At 45.1% G+C, this 24,458-nt stretch overlaps 1 protein-coding gene across 3 annotated transcripts in view; it reads left to right on the top strand.

Moving 5' to 3' along the window:
- Positions 1–24,458, top strand: part of ARMC2 (armadillo repeat containing 2) — a 178,362-nt gene that overhangs the window by 108,782 nt on the left and 45,122 nt on the right. For all 3 annotated transcript variants that reach the window (XM_082475150.1, XM_082475148.1, XM_082475149.1), the window contains exons 14-16: positions 11,811–12,126; positions 23,827–23,949; positions 24,262–24,375. In XM_082475150.1, the coding sequence (XP_082331276.1) occupies positions 11,811–12,126; positions 23,827–23,949; positions 24,262–24,375 (553 nt within the window). The remainder of the gene's footprint in view (positions 1–11,810; positions 12,127–23,826; positions 23,950–24,261; positions 24,376–24,458) is intronic.

Here is a 24,458-nt window from a genome sequence, read left to right as displayed (position 1 = left end):
CCAATAGTTGTCTATAAAGCAAAATTGGTGTTTAAAGGGCATATTCTTCTTTATTGATTTATGTTTTAATTTTGTGTTCCTGTTAAAGTTATTTTGATCCAAAGAAGAATAAAGAGCACCTTGCAAACTAAGTACAGTAACATGTTGTTTTCAGAACCATCAAGGAAATGTGTAATTTATCCCCTTAATCACCAAAATTATTTTAATCATTGTGGTAAAATCATATTCAAATATATTGCATATTTCCTTGCCTGCTTAGAAGATATTAAAAATAATTTAACCTCTTCTTGATGCCAAAGGTCAATATTACAGGTATTAATTGTTACTCTAGAGGTTATTTGTCCTACATTGGGAGCATGAGTCTATTGATAAGGTTCTTTAAATGTCTGTGTCTTCTTCTTGTAGATTTCTCTCTCCCTTTCCATGGTTGTTAACTTTGCCTTTGGTAATCCTTAACTGTCTTTTGCAATTATTTGCAATTAGCAGGGGAACTTCATTACCACACTTGTTAAAAGTAACACCTAAATAGTCTAAAAATTGAACATGAATAGGTTCTTAGAGAGAAGGGCTTGAGGGACTCTTTGATGAAGTTTCTCTTGTCCCTTCTCATCTTCAAAAGCCAATTCATGTTTCAAGATGTAGCACTAGTGTTCCCTTCTCTGTGAAGCCTTCTAAGAGCAGCCAATTTTTCCCTCATCAATGCTTCATTTTATTTTTATTTTTAAAATGTTTGTAGCAGCTTTATATGTAATAGTCAAAAACAAGAAACAACCAGATGTCCTTCACTGGATAAATGGCTAAACAAACTGTGGAATGTCCATACCATGGAATGCTATTCAGCAATAAAAAAGAGTGAACTATTTATACACACTACAACTTGGACGAATCTCCAATTATGCTGAGTGAAAAAAAGCCAATCCCAAAAGGTTACATACTGCATGCATCATTTTGAAGACTTTAATATAGCTAGCACACCCAGTTAGTATAGCCAGAGCTAAGGACCCAAGCAGTATGTCCCTGACCTCAACCATTTCACTATTATTAAGAAAAATTAACCAAAACTTAGAACTAGGGTGTGGGGTAGGAGCCTAGATGTCCTGACAAAGTCATGCTGGGGCATTAATGGGCAGGGCTTAATTCTCAAGGAGAACATATCTTTGTTTAAACTTGCTGTTTACTATTTGATTAGAACCCAGACACTATAAAGTTACACATTAATTTGTAGATTTCTCTCTGGTAGACAAGATAACCTCAAAGTTATGTTTTGTTACCTTTAGGCTATTAGCCAGGTGTGTATCTAACCTAGTAATCTTATTCTAACATTCTTTTTAATGCCTGTAAACACCCAGTTCTTTGATTGTTCGTGGAGCTCACTTTACCATTGTATTGGCTTCCCTCATTAAATGAGATAATTTTTTTAATGTGTTAATTTTATATTTCTATGAGAGCCATGTTAACTTTTTAAAAATTATACTTTGACTCTATATTGTCTTTTACTTATGCAGAAGAATGAAATATTACAGTTTTGAACCATCTTTGATTTTTTTCTAGTAAGAAAAAATATATATAATTCATATTTTCCTCAAAACCAAAATATTTTAGAAGAGTAGGGAAATTGTTCAGGCTACAAGGAAGTAGTTATGTGTCCCAACTATTTCCTAAAATCACTAACCAAAAGCTCTCATAGGTCTTTGTAAATATTTCTTCTGTGATGCTCCAAATGTTATCATGTGCGTAGCTACCTCACCCACTGTTGGGATTTCCTAAGGACACAGTCTTTGTCTTTATAAACCTGAGATGATTCTTGGCATAACAGACTCATGACAAAAATGCTGAAAGAATGAATTTTGAGTATGTGAGATGCTTTGGAATCTGTAAAGTATTATACAGTATTTTTTTCTAGTTGTCTAGTACTTCTTCCTTAAATGTTTACTTTCTTCTTCCTACTTTGGAGGAGGAAATAATAATTTTCCCCACATTTTTCACATTGCTGGGCTGCCATACACAATGGCAAAACAGAAATGATGGATCTTAAATTACTTCGGACCGGCACAGCATCTTAGGTTCCTGTTCCCCTTGGCCCAGGTGACCAGTCGGATAAGATTTGTTTTTCCTCTTTGCCTGGAGATAAAAGTGATTTTCAGAAACCGCACACCACATTCTGATGAGAGTGTATTAATCTTCGGTGGCTCAAACTTTGCTCCATCTGAGGTTAACTTGGACGCTGAGGCTTTGAACTGATCTTTGAAACATACACCAGTCCTCCAGCAACTTTTAAAATAGAGTTATTACTTCCTGGAACTATTTTTGTTTCAGCTCTAGGAAATGTTTCTCTAAGGCTAACGTGGATTGTGGACACATACGTACTTTGGAGGCTTTATAGTCTCTTAATGTATACAAATATCACCCAGGGATTAATAATCAGAAAGAGTCTATAGACTTTTTTCTGAGAGGTTAGTGTTGCCTTTGTCTTAAAAGTCTGAAGACTACATTGGCAGTTGGGAGATTTCATTTTTCTGGGCCTTAGCCATAACAAATCACGAATCATAAATCATGTTATGGCTAAGTATATTTTCGAAGAACATAGAAACAAAAATCTAAAACAAACAAACAAAAACAAAAAGAAAAATCCTCTCTAGTAATAAATGAACTGTCACCTACACACACCTCTTTAAGTGTTTTTTATCAACCAGGTGAGGAGCTTGGCAGGAAACTGCCCAGCCACTTCCACAGTCCACCCGGGGGGAAATCCTGCTTGGAACTGGGTAGTACCAGAGCTGATGGCTGATGGGAGAAGTAGAATATTTCCTCCCCCATCCGATGCTGTTTCCCATTAAAGGAAAAAAAAAAAAAAAAAAAAAAAGAAATTGTTTGAGAAAATGTCAAAAGTAAAAATTGTTTTCCTGGTTTTTTTTTTTTTACATTATTCATATTCATCTCTTTTCAAGGGTAAAGTCTGACTTCAGCGTATGAGAATGGGTCTTTTTTGGAAAGTCCTTAATCTGTCTCTATTCAGTCAGTTGATAATGAAGGGTAGGAGGAGCATTTTCACTTTTATTTTCTACACATCTGTGTTGTGGGAATTATTTACAAGGAACATGGATTCATATTATTTTTAAACATGATATTATAAAAACAGTAGGTATTAAGGTGGTGAGATTTCTAATTCTTTCTTGATTTGAATCAGTGTCTCCTAAACTTGGGGAGCTTTAAAAATACAGGTTCTCACAGGGAACTCTACTCAGTGCCCTCTGGTGACCTAAATGGGAAGGAAATCCAAGGAAGAGGGGATATATGTATACGTGTGGCTGATTCACTTTGCTGTACAGCAGAAACTAACACAATATTGTAAAGCAACTATACTCCAATAAAAAAAATAAAATACATGTTCTCAGGCCCCAGCTGGGAGATCTTGATTCAGATCTGGGACAGGGCTCAAGAACCTATTTTTAAGAGGCTCCACAGGTGATTCAAATGAAGAGCAGGTTTGAGAACCTGTGGTATAAATTATTAAGATGGCTCCTGAAAACAATTTTTTCCCCCATATCGACAGCAGAGGGTTTTCTACAAAACCTCAAGAGATTTTAAAGGGATTTAAAAAAAGCAGCCACACAGGGTCAGTCATTCTCTACAGGCATATGGCTGAAACTGAATCTCCCTCACAAAGTAGGAACCAAATTAGCAAGACATGCCAGGTGTTAGTGTAGGTTTCTCCAGTGAGTGGTGATAACCACATGCCTTGTGCCTTTTGCAACAATAGCTGAGGAGCACTTTCTTAGCCAGAGAAAATGAGATGGGTCATTAGACCCTTCCAGGAATTTTCTCTGCCAGATTTGTGTCCAAACAAGTCATCCTGAGACCAAGCCCAATTTGATAAGTAGGCCATCGCACCGATGGGGCTTCAGGCACTGGTCAGAGTGGGCTACGGGGAAAGGTGAGCACAGGTCCACGGGACCCTTGAATTGGCTGTAGAAGGGAGGGCTCATTATCCTCCGTTAGCTAGACAAGCACGAGCTGCTGTTGACTCATTTGTCAGTGAAACAACCACCAAGATTTATGTCTGCTTTGCGACATTTCCGTAGATAGCCATATCTTAACCGTGTAAGTTTGCAACAGATAAAGTCGAGGGCGATTTGTTCATTTTAAGTAACGCATGGTTTGGTTTATAACACCCCTCTCCACGCACAGCCCTTCAGTGACAGGGGCATGTCAGAATATGATGGCTGTGGTATAAGCCAAGGGTTTCTAGTTCATCAACAGTCTCAGAGAAAAGGAATCCACTCCTCCCAGCTCTAATGAAGGACTTCCCCAAGGAGAACAAGGGAAACTTCTTTGGCTCATGTCTGTCTATGAGGTTGATTTGTCCAAGATCCACGGTCCAACTAGTAACTCCCAGTTCCCACACACACACACAGAACCTGACACTGAAAAATGCAACACTTCAGTCAGCTGGGTGCAGTTTGTAAGCTAGACTCTAACATTAAGTAAAGCATCTATTTAGAATGCTGACTGAAATTCAATTAAATGGCAAATCTCATTTAGAAATAAGCACATATTGTATGCTTTATGGTATAAACTGCGTTTGGTACAACCAAATGTGCAAACAGATGGGCCTAGTGTCGAAGGCATGGGCAGGGGCCGGCCATAGCAGCCTTGCGAAGCAGACCTGCCTCAGGAGGTTCTCTGACGTCAGCGTTGCCGCATTTAGCAGCTCAGCAAAATACGTTTGGGTTTGCTTTTTTTGAAAAACGTGGAAGGATTTTCCCCCATTTCTTCTATAAATATCTGCTGGGCAGGAGATCTGGTAAAATGCCTCAAATAAGACTTATACGACTGGCACTATTTTGCAAAGGTCACAGTCCAAAAGGAAAAACCTTTACCTACATTCCCATCACTTGTGTCCATTGAACAACTGTCTGTCTAACCCTCTCCACTTTTAGATATGGTCAACTTCTTGTGTTTCTTTTTTTAAACAGAACCTCCAAATGCAGGGCAATCATCAGCATCTCAGAGAACACTGTCTGGGAATCCCCCGACATGTCCTTGCTTGTGCTGCTTTTAAAGTCATGCCTCTCTCATTCCGTTTAGACCTCTTTCTGGGCAAGCAGCTGTCTCCAGCCATGATGAACAGTGTCTGATTTGGAGCGCTCAGGCAGCGTGATGTCGAAAACGAGACCTGGAATGTCTGGAGAGTATAGGCTGAAAGCAAAAACATCTGCCCTTTTTGGAGCTGTTCACCTCCAATGCAGCCACAGCCAAGGAGCAGGCCAGAGATAGCACGACCTCTCTCTCCCTCCCCTCCATCCTCTTTGGGGCCGGAGAGGATTGGTGAGGGAGGCGCCTCCACCCCTTCCCCTGGTGCCTTTATATGGTGACTTGGCTCCCCGCTTGCCCTCCGCCTCCTGCCTGGCAGGAGCGCGCCCTGTGGCTCTCTTCCCAGCCCCTCTGCAGGCACATTCCCAGTGGGTGCTGCGAGCATTTGGCTGAGCTGGCTCCTTTTCTCGGCCTTGGCCTTGGTCTGTACCCCTGACCGGGCGGGCAGCACAATAAGCCCTTAGCTTGTTCATTCTTTCCAGCTCCTGCTGCTTTGCCCTTGTGGAACTGGCTCTTCCCCCCACTCAGCACGGAACCCAAATGTCTGATTTATGTCTGCTGACTTAAAAAAGAACTGAGCCCAGTGAAATTCTAGCATCGCCCTGGTGCTTTTGAGTGATAGCCGCATTCAGAAGCATACAGTGGGCGCTCAGTAAACGATTGTTGACGGAATGCGTAGATGGATGGAAGCATCAAGGATAACCTCTTCTGGTTTTTAAATGATTTTCTACTTAGATTCTGGTTTTGAGTCTCCAACATCTCAGATTCTTCCGCTTTGTGTGGCTCAGCGCTTCAGCAAACCATTGACCCACTTTCAGTAGCCTAAGGTTAATTAGCATTTCTGCAGCACTGCAGTCTGTCTTCCCAATTGGTAAAATTTATCTGTTCTTCAAGCCACCTATAAGCTCAATTAATGTTGGGGTTTTGTTTGAGGGTGAGAAGTTGGATAAATGTTGCAAATTGCAAATCCTGATGGAGCTCTCAGATCCAGATCGCATGAGAACTTTTTAACCCAGATTTAAACAGGGCATCTTGATTAGTTTAATTTTCTGGTTAAGAGAGGGTTCTGATTTTAAGTACGTTTACAGCTCTTTCAATTTCAACCCATTCTTGAAAACCTTTCTCAAATGTTTTCCTTGACTTAGAAGAAGTAGTCCTCTCCCAAGTAAGTAATGGAGTCTGCTGAACATGGTTGATTCTTTCTGTGACAGCTCGATATGGTTCCTTCCCCATGGTCAACATGATGCACGTGGGCTATTTTAAGGGTTATTTTAAGGTACTACGGTAGGAAGGGTGTGGGAGTGGGGGAGGAGTGCGATCCCATTGGTGGGCCGTGGGTGGGGAATAACGTGAGGCAATGTAGAAGTGGTCACATGGGGCCAGATGGTGCATTAGATGCTGGCTTTGGCATTTAATAGGCAGTGGATGTTTTTGAGCAAGGGGATGACGTAAGAGCTGCGCTTCAAGAAGTGGAGTTGACCTTGGTCACAGAGGGAGGAGCCCGTCAAGGGTCTCTGACAAGGGTCTACAGACGGGGGAGCCAGGGGTGATTTTGAAATGACGGGTTGGAGGGAGCTGGGTGACTGGTTGCTGAGGGGAGTGAGATAGGGAGGAATGGCAGATGCCTCTGGGGCTGAGCCTGGGGAAGATGAGCAGGTGCGCTGAGGTGCTTTTGGAATCCATCTGTGAGTACAGAAGTGAGTGTCCAAGTCCTGCCTCTTCTCTTCCCCAGTGTGGGACTTTGGGGCCAGGGAGCCTCTTGAAGCCTCAGTTTCTACATCTCTGAGTAGGGGGGAATCTCCTCCATTGACTTCAGGCCAGTCTTTCTCACATGGAAGGTAACAGTCAACACGGGGGCTGCTGCTGGAACTTGACAGAGACCACTCTTTTCAGCAGTGTCCTGCTCCTTGTTTTGTTCCAGTTAATTTTATTTACAGGCCTGAGGAGCCCATTCAGATTGAGTAACGTGCTTGCTCATGAGGGCATAGCTTATGCTCAACCAAAGAGAACATCCCACAGGCTGTACCTGGGATGCACAGTTGAGTCAGGCTTTGTCCAGTAGGTGTACCTGTCTGAGCCCTGGTTGGCCGGAGCTGTTGCTGGGCTGATTCCATTTCAAGCAAAATCAGAGTCGATATGAACTGGTTATACTAGACTGCCTTCTTAAAAAAGAAAAATAAGATTCTGTCTCCTGATTCATCTTCATTTTGCTGTTTCAAAACTACATAGTTGTGGTATGAATATGCAACTTTGTGTTCAGTTTAATAAGAAGGCTATAAAAGTGCAGTGTTGATTTATAGGTGGTTCTCAGATGTTGTCTAAGAATAAAGGAGAGCCTCTGTACCTCAAAGGAGAATGGCCCCTCGATGAAATCGTTTTCTGCAAATTGTTTCTCTACAGATTGATGATTTTGGCCTTTGCTTAATTTTTCAAATCTTTACAGGATTTTAATTAAGTGACGTTTGGTAGGCTTGAGATAGATTGGGCTGTGGAACAATAAACAACCTCTCCGTAACACCATCCAGGGGCAGTGCTCTGCGCAGCGCAGAGGCCACCCGCAGGGAGCTAAGGGGCCCTGCTAAGCCCTCTTGGTCAGCCTCCTTGTTCCAGATTCCAGATGAGTCCAGACAAGCGCTGGCATGGGAGTAAGGAAACACCACCTCTGCCAGCCTCCTGTGAGACTGCTGCTCTTCTGGCCTATTCCCTCGATTCACAGAGAATATATTTGAGAGAGGGGATGGGGGGAGAAAAAAAAAAAAGATGCCTTAGCCAACCCTGAGAAAGAGGACAGAAACAGCAAGCATAGCAGTTGCTGGAAGTTTGGTGCTGCAATCTGCCAGCCCATTTGTTGATTCTGCATGCCATCCTTCAGTTGGCACCACTGCTGCCAGGAACCACCCCCTCCTTTTTCCATCTGAAGGAAGGGAGAGAGGTACTGCGGCAGGGTTAACTCTTCCTGCCCTGAAGCCTAGAGTTTCTTCTTCCCACATCAGGCTTAGTAATCTGTGCCATGTTAGGACCCACAGAGATATTTGAATCAAAGAATTTTAGAAGTGGAAGGGGCCTGAGGGAATTTTTCAGACAAGAAAAGCAGCACTCAGTCTTCCCAGATTTGACCACATGTGACAGTGGGTAGAGGTCATTTGAATTATGAAGAATGAGGACCTCTAAGGAAACCTGCTTTTTTTTACCTGCAGCCAGGGATCTGGTCAGCAAATCAGCAGGGACAGGTGGAGGTGGTACCGGGTCAGAGAAGCCTTCTGAGTTAGACCAACCAGAAAAACAAACATCAGAGGTGGAGGTAAAGCAGCAGAGCTAGGAAGAGGGAGAAAGGAGAAAAAATTAGTCTAGCATCCTTCAGAAGACGGCAGTGACATTTTAGGAGGTAACTTGATTAGTCCTGGTAATGATTTAACCAATAGAATGCAATTATTTATCGTATTCTTTATGAAGTCATTTAAGAGCACTGATCATGTCTTTCCTGACTTGCTTAAAGTGCTTTTGTGGAAATAGGAGCACAATCCAGGGAATACAAGGAAGTCCAAAAATATTAGCCATAACTGCTGTCTAAGGCATGAGGGAGGTGGCTATCCAGATTGTGGAGATTGGGAACGTTTTGTTCAAATTAAAGAGCTGCAAATTGTCACTTTTAGCGAAGTAGTTAATTTGTGTACCTAGGTGCTTGGAACAGTGCCTGGTGCATCATATACACAATGTATTAGTTGCTGCTACTACTATGAGTAGTAATAGTAATTATTACAATTTTCAGAGGTAGGACTAGTGTAGAGTGTCTTTAATCAGAAATCTTGTATCAGTGTGTGTGAAAAGCTCATATTCCTCAATTTAGAAGATACAGTGGAATTTTCCTTCAGGGAGCCTAATTCTCAGAAATAGCCTCTGTCCTGGTTGGAAAATGGTCTGCTCTGTTGCTGGGTGTTGCCAGGGTGGAGGAGTGCTCTCCTTCCAGAGCCCAGGGAGGGGCCTGCACCGTCGGGAATTACATGAAGTAACCATTGGTTCCACGCGAAGGGAGACTGGAGTATTGTAACGAAACTTTGTGTGCTTGGTTTAGATTTAAGGCCCACAGGCTTCGGCTTCTTTAGGGAACTGTCTGGTGATCAGACACAAACAAGGTGACCCCAGGCCACGGAAAGGGACTGCTCTAGGTCCTCTTTCTCAAGACATGCTCCTTTTGCCCGTGCCAACCCACCTGTGTTCCCCGCCACATCTCCGTTTTCATTCATTTTTCAAGGTTGAACTTCCCACGGTTAACGCTACTAACCTTTTATTGATAGTAAAGGGTTCTTAACAGTGCCTGAGGGGAGTTCCCTCGTGGTCCAGTGGTTGGGATTCGGCGCTCTCGTGGCCCGAGTTCAATCCCTGGTCGGAGAACTGAGATCCCACAAGCCACGTGGTGCAGCCAAAAAACCCCCCCCCCGCAAAACAGTGCCTGAATCATCACTCACCACAATCTGTGCTTTATCTTTTTTTTTTTTTTAATGAATTTATTTTTATTTTTATTTATTTTTGGCTGCGTTGGGTCTTCGTTGCTGTACGCGGGGCTTGCTACTCTTCGTTGCGGTGTGCTGGCTTCTCATTGCGGTGGCTTCTCTTGTTGCGGAGCATGGGCTCTAGGTGTGCAGGCTCAGTAGTTGTGGCGCACGGGCTTAGTTGCTCTGTGGCATGTGGGATCTTCCCAGACCACGGCTCAAACCCATGTCCCCCTGCATTGGCAGGTGGATTCTTAACCACTGAGCCACCAGGGAAGTCCCTGTGCTTTATCTGTTTTGTCTTAATTTTGCAACACAGTATTCCCCCCATTTTACAGATGAGCTAATTGAGTCACAAAGAAGCTAAGTGAAATGTGACGCAGGCTGCCTGGCTCTCTTGCTGGGAGTCGTAATCCCCTAAGGTGTCTAGCTTCTTCCTTATTAACCTTTCAGTCTTTGCTGTGTCCCCTCATGCATTAGCCTTGTCTTCTCAAGTCGATTCTGACTCTTCAGAGCGCTTTGCCTTATCCTTGTTTGTGTGTGTGTATTTCCCCCAGACCCCAGCATTCAAAATATACCCAAGGACTAGCATTCCAGTTGGGGTGGGGGCAGGAGTGGGTACCCTGACTGGACCGCCTGCTGTGATTGGTTGCACACTGCCCAGCTGAGGGTTTTCCCCCTGTGAATGCTCTCCTGGGCCAGCGCATCGTGTTAGACTCCGTCCTTTCTTAATGTTGGCAAATGATTCCCAGCTTCACAAGCAGCAGCCTGGCTGCTTCTTCACCAGGGCCAGGGAAAACTTTTTCAGGAACAATCAGGAACAAGTTGGTATTGGCGGAGCAGACCCACGCAAACCCCAGTGTCTCGTCCTTTGTCCTGGATCACCCACTCTCTCTAGGCCACACACAGTGCTCAGTGCTGCTCCCATCCCCCAGGTCCCACCTGGAGAAAAACCAGCCCCGCCCTTTGCCCTTTGTCCCAGTTCCTTAAGGCTATTGCTGACCACAGATCTGATAAATTAGGGTTTATCAGAATCCCTCCTGGTGACATATTTACATTTAAAAGGAGATAATTCCTTCACTGCTCTGAAAGCAGGGTAGGCGAAGGAGGAGGTTCGTAAATAACAGGCCCCGTGAGAGGCATGGGTGTAGGAAGGACTCCAGGTCTGGGTAAAAATCCTGGGTTCAAATCCTGACTCCACCCCTCACTGGCTGTGACCAAGGCGGCTTCTCCAAGCCAGTTTCTTGTCTGTAAATAGCACAGCGCCTGCGCAGTGAGCCTTAGCGCTCTGGCCAGTTGTAGCCCCTCAGTAAGTGTTCCTTTAACAACCGAACTGGTATGTCTGCCCGCTGTTGTCGAATTAAGAACATAATTGTTTCTGTTTCTTCTTCAGTTGTACAGTGTTCTCAGCTTGGGATTTTTTAGAAACGTTTATTTATTGTGAAATATGGCTTATATACAGAAAAGTGCGCAAAACACATTTGTACCATTTAGCAAACAGTTATAAAAGTGTCACGCATGTAACCACTACCCTGGTCAAGAAAGACAAATACTGCTTTAAAGTGGTGAACACTTTGTAACAGTGGTTCTCACCTGGGGGCCATTTTGCCCCTAGGGGACGTTGAAACATTTTCCGTTGTGGTATCTGGGGAAGTGCTTCTGGTATCTAGTAGGAAAGGAATGCCACTAAACATAAACAGCCCACCATAGCAAAGAATTATCCAGCCCCCAAAGTCAGCAGTGCCCAGGCTGAGAAACCCTGCTGTAACACAAGCTGATTAGCCACTATGGGGCAAACACCCGGTTTAGAAACACAGTGCTTCAGCAGGAGGTGAACTTTTAGGAAAAGATTTGGGTCTCAAGAAACCTGTTTGGGTCAAGACTTAGATTTATATGACACATTGTTAGTAATGTCATCCCGCTCAACTAATTGTTCTCCAGGAAAAAAAAAAAAGGCCAGCCAGAATTTCAGATGAAGGATCTGAAGTTAATAGACCTTGCTAACAGCATCAGTCAGTTGTATTCTTTCATTGTTGCCAAATGCTTTTAATCTCCTCTGTCACTTTGCACCAGTCTTGGGAATCAAATACTGTACAAGTCAGAAGAAGCCAGATGTGTTCCATTTTACTATTAATTAAATTGTGAATTAATTAAATACTGTCCTCTTCCCAACAACTTGTCCCAACCCCTTTGGTCTTGTGACTCTCTGTCTTTAATTTATTGCAGGATTTAGTCGTTCGTATTGTTTTTATTCTTGGCAACCTGACAGCGAAAAATAACCAGGCTCGTGAGCAGTTTTCCAAAGAGAAAGGGAGCATCCCAACTCTGCTGTCTTTATTCCATACGTTCTACACACTGGATCTGCATTCCCAGAAGCCCCTGGGGGAAGGAGAAGAGAGGCCCAAGGCGCCGAGGCCGGCCCAGGCGGAGGACGTGCTCATCAAGCTGACCCGCGTGCTCGCCAACCTGGCCATCCACCCGAGCGTGGGCCCAGCCATCGCCGCCCACCCGCGCATCGTGGGCCTGCTCCTCGCCATGCTGGGTAAGGAGCGAGGCCGCCTGGCGGCAAGGGCGTTGCCGGGAGATGGACCGGGGCTCGGGTGCCATGGGGGCTTTAGCAGTACAGTCGGCTCGCTTTAACAGGCCTTCTCAGCTGTGAAGGAAAATTCATTCCTTTTCTGTTCAGAACTGCCTCAAAAGTCATCCAGATTTTTTTTAAAAAAAGAAAAAAAGGAAGAAAATAGTAATACAAATTACTACTAAAACTCACTGAACTGTACAACTTAAAAGGGTGAATTTTATGGTATGTGAATATATCACAATTTTTTTTGAAAGCATACCAATCAAATTGTAAAAAATTGGCCAAACTGTAAAAAATTGGCCAAACTAACCACAGAGTTTAAAATCTTAAATTTTTCCTGGGATAGTCCACACGATTAAAGTTTATTTATCTTTTTATTTTTTCAGCTTTTTACATGATCAGTAATTATAGCCCCTAGTCATTCAGGTCCCATTCCCCCGCCCACCCCACATTAGTCAGTTGGAGCTGCCATAACAAAATGCTGCAGACTGGGTGGCTTAAGCAACACAAGTTTATTTCTCACAGCTCTGGAGGCTGGAAATCCAAGATCAAAGTGCCCGCTGACTCTGTTCTGGGGAGAGCCCTCTTCCTGGCTTGCAGGTGGCTGCATTCTCACTAAGTCTTCCTGTGGCTTTTCTTCAGTGTGTGCATGTGCACATGGTAAAGAGAATGATCTTTCTCTTCTTATAAGACCACCCTATCAGATATGGACACCACCCTTATGACCTCATTTAACTTTACCTCCTAAAATCCCTGTCTCCAAAAATAATCACATTAGGGGGTCAGGGCTTCAACGTATGAATTTGGGGGAAGAGACACAATTCAATCAATAGTATTCTACCCCTGGTCCCCCAAATTCATGTCTTTCTCACATGCAAAATACATTCATTCCATCCCAACAGCCCCCCAAATTTTAACTCATTCCAACATCAACTCTAAAGTCTAAGGTCCAAAATCTCATTTAAATATCATCTAAATCAGATAGATATGATACATCCTGAGGAACAATTCCTTTCCTGCTTGAACCTGTGAAACCAGACAAGTTATATGCAAGCTACAATGGTGGGACAGGCACAGGATAGACATTCCCATTCCAGAAGAGAGAAATAGGAAAAAAAAAGAAAGTGTGATGGGTCCCAAGCAAGTCCCAAACCTAGTAAGGCGAATTCCATCAGATCTTTTTTTTTTTAAAACAAATTTATTTATTTTATTTATTTATTTTTGGCTGCATTGGGTCTTCGTTGCTGCGTGTGGGCTTTCTCTAGTTGTGGCGAGCAGGGGCTACTCTTCGTTGCAGTGCGGGGGCTACTCTTTGTTGCGGTGCGTGGGCTTCTCATTGCGGTGGCTTCTCTTGTGAAGCCGGGCTCTAGGGGCGTGGACTTCAGTAGTTGTGGCATGCGAGCTCAGTAGTTGTGGCTCGCGGGCTCTAGAGCGCAGGCTCAGTAGTTGTGGCGCATGGGCTTAGCTGCTCCGCAGCATGTGGGATCTTCCCGGGCCAGGGCTCGAACCTGTGTCCCCTGCATTGGCAGGCGGATTCTTAACCACTGCACCACCAGGGAAGCCGCCATCACATCTTAAGGCTTGAGAATAATCCTCTTTGGTTAGATGCTTTGCCTTGCAGACCTGCTGGGGCAGTGGCCCTTCCTCCACAGCTCTGTCAGTTAGGCCACCAGGGCTCTGCAGGGCGGTCTTGCCCTCAAGGTTTTGGGGTGAAGGCCAGTGTGGCCTGTTGAAACTGAGGCAGTGGCCCTGGTGATCTCTGAATCACCACTGGGGTCATTCTCTTCTCTACTAGAAGAATAGTGCATATTCACAGCCAAATAGCTGTACACTCTGTCCTGTCAAATCCAAGGAGTCTGACAGCCTTCCTTCGTTTGGTCCTGTCTCAGCTCCTTCAGTTCAAATTGGCAGTGTTTCTGCTCACATAATCCTGTAAACTCTTTACTGAGTGATAGGCCAGCCACACCCTTGGTGTTCTCTCCAGCACATACTTTCTTCTTTCTTGCAATATGGACAGGCTGAGAATTTTCCAAATCTTCAAGTTCTAGTTCCTTTTGCTTAACGACTCCTTCTTCAGTTCATCCCTCTCTTCTTATATGTTACTGTAAGCAGTCAGGAAGAGCCAAGCCTCTCCTTAAACACTTTGCTTGGAATTCTCAGCTAAATACCCAGTATCATTGCTCGCAAACTAGACCTTCCACAGAACACTAGAACACAAACAATTCAGCCAAATTCTTTGCCTCTTTATAACAAGGATCACCTTTCCTGCAGTTTCCAAGGAACTGTTCCTCCTTTCCATCTGAGACTTTGTCAGAGTGGCCTTTAATGTCCATCTTTCTAACAGCATTGTATTCATGATTATTTCTGTGTTCTCTAAGAAGATGGAAGCTTTCTCTCCAGCTCTCTCTTGTCTTTGAGCCTTTGCCAGAATCACCCTGTTGACAAAAAATTAATCAGTAGTGTGCTTCTCTGGTGGTGCAGTGGTTAAGAATCCTCCTGCCAATGCAGGAGACACGGGTTCGAGCCCTGGTCCGGGAAGATCCCACATGCTGCGGAGCAGCTAAGCCCATGTGCCACAACTACTGTGCCCGTGTGTCACAATTACTGAAGCCTGTGCGCTCTAGAGCCCGCGAGCCACAAGTAGTGAGCCTGTGTGCCACAACTACTGAGCCCGTGTGTCACAATTACTGAAGCCTGTGCGCTTAGAGCCCTTGCTCCGCAACAAGAGAAGCCACCGCAATGAGAAGCCCACTCACTGTAACAAAGAGTAGCCCCCGCTCACCGCAACTAGAGAAAGCCCGCGTGCAGCAACGAAGACCCAACGCAGCCAAAAATGATAAATAAATAAATAAATAAATTTATATTGAAAAAAATCAGTGGATCAAAGAAAGAATTGGAAAATTTTATTCGAGCCAAATTTGAGGATTATAGCCCAGGAAGAGCATCTCAGAAAGCTCTGAGAACTGTTCCACTGGTTAGAAATCAAGGCACAGTTACATAAGTTATTTTGAGACAGAGGGCTGTACATCAAATGACGTGTTATTGACAGTTTACATAATCCAGATCTAAGCATCATCCTGGTGGGTCATGTGACCCCTTACGAGATCAAGAAGGAATGTTATCTTTTAAGGAGGGAGTCGTCTTGATGCTAGGAGAATGTTGCTCTTTATGGTTGAACAGGTATTCCTACCAATGGGAGAGGTTTGGTCGATGCATAAGGCAGATACACAAAGCACAGTGTGGGGAGAGAGGAGGCCAAAGAGCAGAGAAGAAGTTCTATGTTTAAATTTTTCTTGTCTTGCCGTAAAATATGAATTTTATTTCACAACCTTTAACATCTGTATTTCTTGTATACATCTCAGAACTCCTCCAGCCTCTACCCATTACCCAGTTCCAAAGCCGCCTCCATACTTTTAGGTATTTGTTACAGTAGCACCTCACTGCTAGGCACCCAAACCTGTCTCAGTCTGTTTAGGGTGCCACAACAAAATAGCATAGGCTGGGTGGCTCAAACAACAGACACTTTCTCACACTTCTGGAGGCTGAAAGTCTGAGATCAGGGTGCCGACGTGGTTGGTTCTGGTGAGGCCTCTCTTCCTGGCTTATAGACGGCTGCCTTCTCTCTCTCTTCCTCTTCTTCTAATGCCACCAATCCTATTGGATAAGGACTCCACCCTTAGGATCTCATCTAACCCTAATTACCTCCTAACAGCCCTACCTCCAAATACAGGCACATTAGAGGTGAGGGCTTCAACATACAAATTTGGGAGGGGCACAGTTCAGTCCATAGCAACCCCCCTTCCACTTTTTAGGCCTTGTCATTTCCCATGGGCACCTCTGCATACCAGTGTGCAAGGAAATTGACTGCCATCTAGAGTGATCTACTTCGCCACTACTTACTAGACTCTGAAAGATTGTGTTGTTGTGGAAGAAGCATTCATGCCTGAAGAAAATGATGTTTTGGGGTAATCTTTGAACTTTGCCCCTTTGCTACTCATTTATTGAGTCTTCACTGCATAATCAGTCCTATGCTGTATGTTAAAAGAGGTTTGTCTTAGTTTGCTCAGGATGCCATAAGAAAATACCACAGACTGGGTAGCTTAAACAATAGAAATCTATTTCTCACAGTCTGTAGGCTGGAATTCCAAGGTCAAGGTGCCAGCAGGGTTGGTGTCTGGTGAGAATCCTCTTTCTGGCTTGTATATGGCCACCGTCTTGCTATGTCCTCACATGGTGGAGAGAGAGCTCTGGTGTCTCCTCCTTTTCTTACAAGGGCACCAGCCCTGTCGATGAGGGCCCCACCTTTACAACCTCATTTAACTTTTATCACCTCACAGGCCCTATGTCCAAATATAGTCACATTGTGGGGTAGGGCTTCAACATATGAATTTGGAGGGGAACACAAGCGCTCAGGCCAGCACAACGTTTAAAAAAGTATAGGTTGGTATCTGCTTTCAAGGAACTCAGGGTGCATGGTGGAGGAATATCAGGTGTATAGACAAGAAGCTTATGAAAAGTGCCAGCAGCAAGGGGTACACAGAACATGAAAGCTGAGAGGACAGAGCCGCAGAGCCCAGCTTTTGGTGCGTGGGAGTGAAAGTGACCGTGCCTTCCCTTGTTGTGGAGCTGTGTAATTTATTTTTATTTTATTTATTTATTTAATTTTTTAATAAACTTATTTATTTATTTATTTTTGGCTGTGTTGGGCCCTCGTTGCTGTGCGCGGGCCCTCTCCAGTTGCGGCGAGCGGGGGCTACCCCTCGCCGCGGTGTGTGGGCCTCTCATCGTCGTGGCCTCTCCCGCTGCGGAGCACGGGCCCCAGGCGCGCAGGCCCCAGCAGCCATGGCACGTGGGCCCAGCAGTTGTGGCCCGCGGGCCCCAGAGCTCAGGCTCAGCAGTTGTGGAGCACGGGCCTAGCTGCTCCGCGGCACGTGGGACCCTCCCGGGTCAGGGCTCGAACCCGTGTCCCCAGCGTTGGCAGGCAGACTCCCAACCACTGCGCCACCAGGGAAGCCCTATTTTATTTATTTTTTAACTGGGGTATAATTGGCCAAAAACATTATGTTAGTTCCAGGTACACAACATAGTGATTTGATATTTCTATACATTACAAAATGATTACCATCAGAGCCGCGCAGTTTAAAAAGCATGTTCACATCTGTTACCTCACAGCAGCTGTGTGAGAGTAGGTTGTTGTTATTTTAGCCATTTCACAGAGGAGGAAACAGGCTTAGTGAGATAAAGTGACTTTTAGAGGTCACAAAGTTAGTAAGTGACAGGGTTACTCTGCACGTTGCTGATCCTTTTTTTTTGTTTTTTTAAAAAATGTTTATTTATTTATTTGGCTCTGCGGGGTCTTAGTTGAGGCACGCAAGATCTTTGTTGCTGCACGTGGGATCTTAGTTCCCTGACTAGGGATCAAGCCCAGGCCCCCTGCATTGGGAGCTCCGAGTCTTAGCCACTGGACCACCAAGGAAGTCCCTACATGTTGCTGGTCTTAAGGAAGGATTATTAAATTCTGACTGAGGTCTTTCCTTGTGACTTATCACTTCCACATGATAACTCAAAAACCTACACATTTAGTGTGGGACTCTCTTCCAAGCTTCTGACTGCACATTAAACCGTCTGTGCCAACCTACATCGAGCTGTTCCAGAAATTCAGTTTCTCTAACAACCTCAAAACTTTCAGCACCTGGACCATACTATCTCCCTGTCTTCTGATGATCCTTCTGCATCTGGAGGATCAGTTCTTCTCCACCCAGAAGTCAGGGATCCAGCTGCCTCAGACTCAGCTATGGGGCTCATTAAAATACCCTTTCCAGTTTCTGGTCTTACCCAGAAAAAGGCTTTACCTGCAGGACGGTTTTAGGGTCTTGAAATATGCATTTCAACTACTCCCCTGCCCCCTGGTGATTCTTCTGCCCCTTAAATGTTGAAACCCACTGCTCAGAGAATCACCTTTAGCCTCTCTGGCTACTGAGGCGCTGCCAGGTGGCTGAAACCCACCCGGTGAGTTCTCATCAGCTGGCAGGCCAAATCGCTTCACCTGATTGTAGCTACCTGGGGAGAGCCTGAGGACCTGCCCTTAGACACCTGGACACATCACTGTGGATAGTCAAGTTAAGGAATAAAGCTCTGCATGATTCATTTTCCTGCAATTATTAATATTCACATGTGAAGTGAGAAAATTCCTGGTCTTATATGTATTTTCTGAGCTTAGAAATTACATTTCTACCTATGAACTAAAGGTACAATGGATAATTTGTGTTTGACTTCAAGGAAACTGATGCTTTGGAGGCAGAAGAAAGGCTGAGAAGCAGATTTGGCCAGAGCTGAAAGGGTTAACCAGGGGGCCCTGGCTAGAGTCCTTAGGAGGCTAGGGCCTGTCCCCTCCGTTCCTCCATCACCAAGTCCTCTGGGAGGGTAGGTGCTCTGTCTTGGTCACTGGGGGATTCCCATGTGAGGTCTCCCCAGTGCACCCTCTTGAGGTTACTGTCACTCGGGAATAGCCTACTTTCTTTCTTTTGCTCTAAAGCGATCAGTGAAACTCAAATCTGGTACTTTGCAAACTTGTTTGTGCATAGAATCATGCAGGGAGCTTATGAAAGACACAGATTCTTCACCCTACCCTCAGAGGTTGTGACTGATCAAGTGAGGTGTGGAGCCCAGGAGTCTGTGTTTTTTAAAGCTCCCTGGCTGGTCCTGATGTGGGTGGTGGCAGGTCTCACTTGAGAATGCTTCAGTCTCTGCATGTTAGAGCTCAGTGCCATCTGAGGTTAAGCCCAAGTGAAGAAACCCTTCTCTCTAGCCTGCTATGCTGGGCAGTTGTTTGGGCAGGCAGTGGGATCCCTTGTCTGTTTTATCTCCTGAACGATTTGACCTGCCACGAAAAGCTTTAGTGGGGTGAAGTCACCCCGACAGAGGATCATACGCCTCCACCCTCCTCCCCTTGGCAGCTCAGCTGCAGGGATGAATGTCCTGAGCCCTACGAGGCCCCCCTAAACTGGTCTCTGCTGGTTCCTATCTGGAGTCTCTGCATCAGTGCAGAAGGGCGATCAGATCCTGGGAGAGGGAGCTGGTCTTCAGAGCGCCTGCCTCCCTTAGCCAGCCTGGTAGTGGCTTTGGAAAGCAGGCCAGGGCCGGCTTGACTCTGACCTGCTCACTTGCCTGAGGGCAAGGCAGCTGTTGCCCTGTTAGTCCCCAGTGCTCGCTTAGTCCTCACTCCTCCCAGCCTGACGGCTTTGCTGCACTGCACCCTCCCCCCAGGCACGTGGGAAAGGCATCCCTTGGGACCTGGTCCTCCACCTCTCCCCAGCCCTACTCCCCTCACACAGGAGTTGCTTGTACCCCAGGACTCCCCTCCAGAGGCCAATCTCATTGCAGAGGGTCTTTTAAAATCAAAAATATTTCTAGTAAGGACCAGCCTCCTCAGCAAGCGCCCAGATGCAGCGATTTGCTGCCTTAGTGGAATCCCCAAATTCCAGATTCTCTTATATTCATGAGTCAGCTACAGAGGGCTGTGTGGGTGTCTCATGCTCTTTGGAGGCAAATTATTGCCCCAGCTGGCTCTAATAGGCACTCAGCAAGATGCTGTGGAAAGAGCAGGATGGTGGAGTCAGGCAGACCTGGGTTCACATGTCTGCTCTATGAAATCAGGCAAGGTATTATTTAACTTCTCTAAGCCTCAGTGTTCTCATCTGGGAGGAGAAAATGGGCTATTAGGAGGCTGCTATGGACTAAACTGTGTCCCTCAAATTCATGTGTTGAAGCGCTAACCCCCAGTGTGATGGGAAAAAATTAGGTTTAGATGAGGACACAGAAGGCAGCCATCTGCAAGCCAGGAACCAGAGCCCAGCCAGACCGGCTCCCTGATCGTGGACTTTTCGCCTCCAGAGCTGTTAAATGATTTCCTGTTGTTTAAGCCACTCAGTTTACGGCATTCTGTTACGGCAGCCTGAGCTGACTGAGGCAGGTGCACCTTTAGAGTATTAATTATTGTGGGTTTAAATGTAAGTGCATGTAAAGCGTTATTAGTAAATAACTTCTGTGGGGTTAAATGCATGGAAAGTGCTTGGTGCTGTTCATGATAGATGCCTAGTAGCTGTGAATGTCTCTCCTCTTGCCCCAGATGCCAGACGTTATTCCTGCTCCCAAACGTGAGGTCCTACAGAGGGGTGGTGACACATAAGAGCTACATTCCTTTTTCTGGGCAAACTAATAAATTCTCCTACCAAGGCAAGAGAAAAAGACAGATCCCTAGACACTGCCCAAGATCTTTTGTCATCAGTCCAGGGATGGAGGGAACCAAGGATGAGACTTCCTCTTTGCTAAGGTTTAGACATTCACTCAAGCCATTCCCCGTGAGCCATCATTCTGGATAGCCCTCCTGTTCATTAACAGATGTTTATTTAGCACCCACAGTGTGCCACGTGCTTTTATAAGCCCTTTACAAGTATTAACACATTTAAACTTTGTAACAAATCTGTAATGTAGGTGCAGTTATTATCCCACTGTGCAGACAAGGAAACTGAGGCCCAGGGAGGTTAAATGACTTGAACAAGGTCACACAGCCAGCAGGTAGAAGATCAGAATTCCAGCTCCAGAGTCCCAACGAAGCAAGCAAGGATACTTTTGGGGGTCCTGTGCCCCTACTTTTACCTTGCCTCCCTCAAAAACACCTGGGATCTTTTTACAGATCTCCTAGAAACCTGAGGCCACTAGGGTATTTCCTTGCTGTAGAATCCATACTGAAGTTCAAGATAATTCTGTTCTTTATTCCCTTCCCCTGTATTTAAACTAACAGACCAGGCAATTAGGGCCTCATTTATTCTTTCTTCCTCCAGGTATTCATTGAGTGTCTACCAGGTACTGGACCCATGCTGGCTGCTGTGGGTGGAGGAACCACTGGCTGAAGGGCCAGTGTGTGTTTTCTGTAGCCAAATGCCTGAATTTCCCTTTGAATAGAGTAAGCTGTAAAAAGGTCATTCTCTTTAACGAAAAGAAGGCCAAAAGGAGAGAGAATTAAATCAGAGAATGTAAGAGCTAGCACAGTCCTCCTGCTCAGCTCACAGCCTCCCTCTTATCCCTGAGGAACTTTGGTTTCATACAAGAGATAAAAGGCCCTTCCTTACTCATAAAAAAGAATGAAATTTTGCCATTCGCAGCAACACGGAGGGACCTAGAGGGTATTATACTAAGTGAAATAAGTCAGACAGAGAAAGTCATACTGTAATGATTTCACTTATATGTGGAATCTAAAAAAAGAAAACAAACAAATGAAGACAACAAAACAGAAATAGACTCATAGAGATAGAGAACTAACTAGTTGTTACCAGTAGGCAGAGGGAAGGGGGAGAGGCAAGATGGGGTAGGGGATTGAGGTACAAGCTACTGTGTATAAAATAGATAAGCAACGAGGATATATCGTACAGCGCAGGGAGTATAGCCAATATTTTATAATAATTTTAAATGGAGTATAATTTGTAAAAATATTGAATCACTGTGTTCTATACCTGAAGTAATATTGTTTATCAACTATATTTCAATTTTTAAAAAAAAGAGGTACAAGGCACTTCTTAACCAATAAAACCCAGTGGGCAAATCAGGGCCCAAGACATGCATGGGCACTGAGGTTATTCCCCCCCAGGCTGGGGAAGGGCTTCCCAGGCAGGCGGTGACCGACGGCTGGGTGGAGAGGGAAGTGAATGTACTCCAGGCATGGGGCAGGGCAGGGGGTGGGGTGGAGGGGGCGTGTGCAGGGTCAGAGGTGAGAGGCAGAGGCTGCTATATATCGAGTTTAGTATAACCAGACTCTTGGCGTTTTCCTCTGACTCCCAGACCCGTATGTCCAACTGCCTTACCTAATCTCATCAAGTGGGTACTTGAGAAGCACCTCAAGATGTCTAACTCATGGCCTTTCCTCCACCTGGCCCTTCTTCCCATTAATTCAGGGTATGGGATTGCCGTCCATCCAATTATGTAATCCAGAAACCCAGAGCTTATTCTGAGTGATTCCTCTCCCTCATCCCCCAATCCAGTCTTCACCACATACTGTCCGTTTTCCTCTCTAAATAGTTTTCCAGCCTGGCCTCCCTGTTCCATCTCCGCCGCCACCTCAGCCTCAGCTTTGTTATTTGCCATCTGGAACACCACAGGAGGTTCCTGACGGGCATCCCTGCATCTGCCCTTCTCTGCACTGTGGTCTCAGTCGCCAGGAGATGAGTCTGGAGGCTGAGGGGAAGGCAGGGACAAAATAAGGGTCTTATGTGCTCAGCTAAAGGGTTCATTCATTCATTCATTCTTGCATTCAGCAACGACTTTTTTTTTACAACAATGAAGTTTATTATTATTATTATTTTGCTTCAAAAATTTATCATCTAGGCTTTATTCTGATCCACCCCAAGACACTGAAATGCTACAGTTTTCTGTTTTGTTAGTCGATATTTCCAGGGGGAATTCCAGAGGGAATGATTTCTTTTCTTTTTTAAATTTTTTATTGGAGTATAGTTAATTTACAATATTGTGTTTATTATATATATGCACACATCCACTCTTTTTTAGATTCCTTTCCCATGTAGGTCATTACAGAGTATTGAGTAGAGTTCCCTGTGCTGTACAGTAGGTTCTCATTAGTTATCTATCGAGCACCGCTCTGTGCGGACACTGTTCCGGATGCTGGGAATGCAGTGATGAATAAAACAAGTCCCAAGTCTTGTGGAGCTTATACCTTAGAGCTGGAAGACAGGCATTAAACACATAACAGGTCACATGTGTTACAGAGAAGAGGGGGAGGGGAAAGTGAGTAACAGTGCTATTTTATATAGGGTGGCTGAGGAAAGTATGTCCAATAAGGTGACAGCTAAGCAACAGCCCAAAGGACATGAGGAGTGAGCCAGGATAACTGGAGGAAGGAATATTGCAGACAGGGAGACTAGCAGTGCAGAGGTTCTTGGGCAGGATCAGGCTGACATGCTCAAAAAGAGCAAGAAGACTGGTGAGGTTGGCATGGGGATGGGGGGAGCTGGGGGCTGGAGCAGCAAATGAGGCCGGGGAGGTAAGGACTGGGGCAGCTGGGTCAGGCCTGTGGGCTGGATGAGATGAGTGGTGATATCTGAGTGACTTTTAAAGGACCACCATGTTGAGGACAGGCTCAGAGAGGCAAAGGCAGAAGAAGAGAAGCCAGTGAGGAGGTGAAAGATGGACTAGGTGGTAGCAGAGGAGCTGAGAGGCGATCAGACGGCGTGTTTTGAAGGCAGCGTTGATAGGAGTTATAGATGGATTATGACCTGAGGGCCATTCTTTCGGGAGGGGGGCAGGTCTGGGGAACAGACTTCCAGGGTGGGGGGCCCGGGGGAGCTCTGGGTCAGGGCAAACAAGCCCTGCTCACTGGTGTTGGCACCTTTGTACACAGGAACTAGATCAGCCCGACTTTTCCAGACCCTTGGCTGGAGGGACTGAGCTTAGAGTGTTCCAAACCCTGGCCCAGAGTGGTCCGCTGCCTTTGGCGCATTTCCCTGCAGGAAGAGTCATGGGAAGTAAAGCAGCAAACGGCAAGGGCAAACACTGCCCTCCTATACAGCTCTTGCCCGGGACAACGGCGTGTCCCTGCCACTGCTGGGGCTGCAGTGAGTCTTTGACACCCTTGTCCTCACTTTATTTCAGAATCTAAGTCCATTGATGATTGTGAGGAGCTGGTGATCAATACTACGGCGACGATCAACAACTTATCTTACTACCAAGTGAAGAATTCCATAATTCAAGACAAAAAGCTATATATTGCTGAATGTAAGGCTCAGAGTTGGGTTTGGGTAGATGCGTGTTCATTTAAGGTTTTGACTTTACTAACTAAACACAGAACTGGAGGCATTTATATTTTCTGATTTCTGGTACTACTATCTAAGAGCCTGATTTAATTCTAAGAAAGTTGAATACGGGGACACATTAGTTTCTTAGTTCCGGCTAAAGCCCCCTATAGTTGGAATTTTATTATCATTTTAAAAATTAAAATTATCAGTATTTAGCATGATATTGGTTTCTAATAGCCTTTAAATTGAAACTTAAATTCACTTATTTTATTTCTCTGGTCGCAAAACCCAGTGCTCTTAAAGCTCCTTGTGAGTCACAACATGGATGGAATCCTGGAGGCTGTACGTGTTTTTGGAAATCTCTCCCAGGATCATGACATCTGTGATTTCATTGTGCAGAGAAACGGTGAGTTAATGACACTCACATTCATAAACAGGTATGTCTTGCCAATAAACAGCTGAGCGGTTTTGCAGCTTGGGTCATGACAA

Source organism: Balaenoptera physalus, assembly GCF_965194825.1.
Source record: "Balaenoptera physalus genome assembly, chromosome: 9".
NCBI lineage: Eukaryota > Metazoa > Chordata > Mammalia > Artiodactyla > Balaenopteridae > Balaenoptera > Balaenoptera physalus.
Note: the sequence above shows the minus strand (reverse complement) of the source record. Positions and strands in the feature narration are given on the sequence as shown.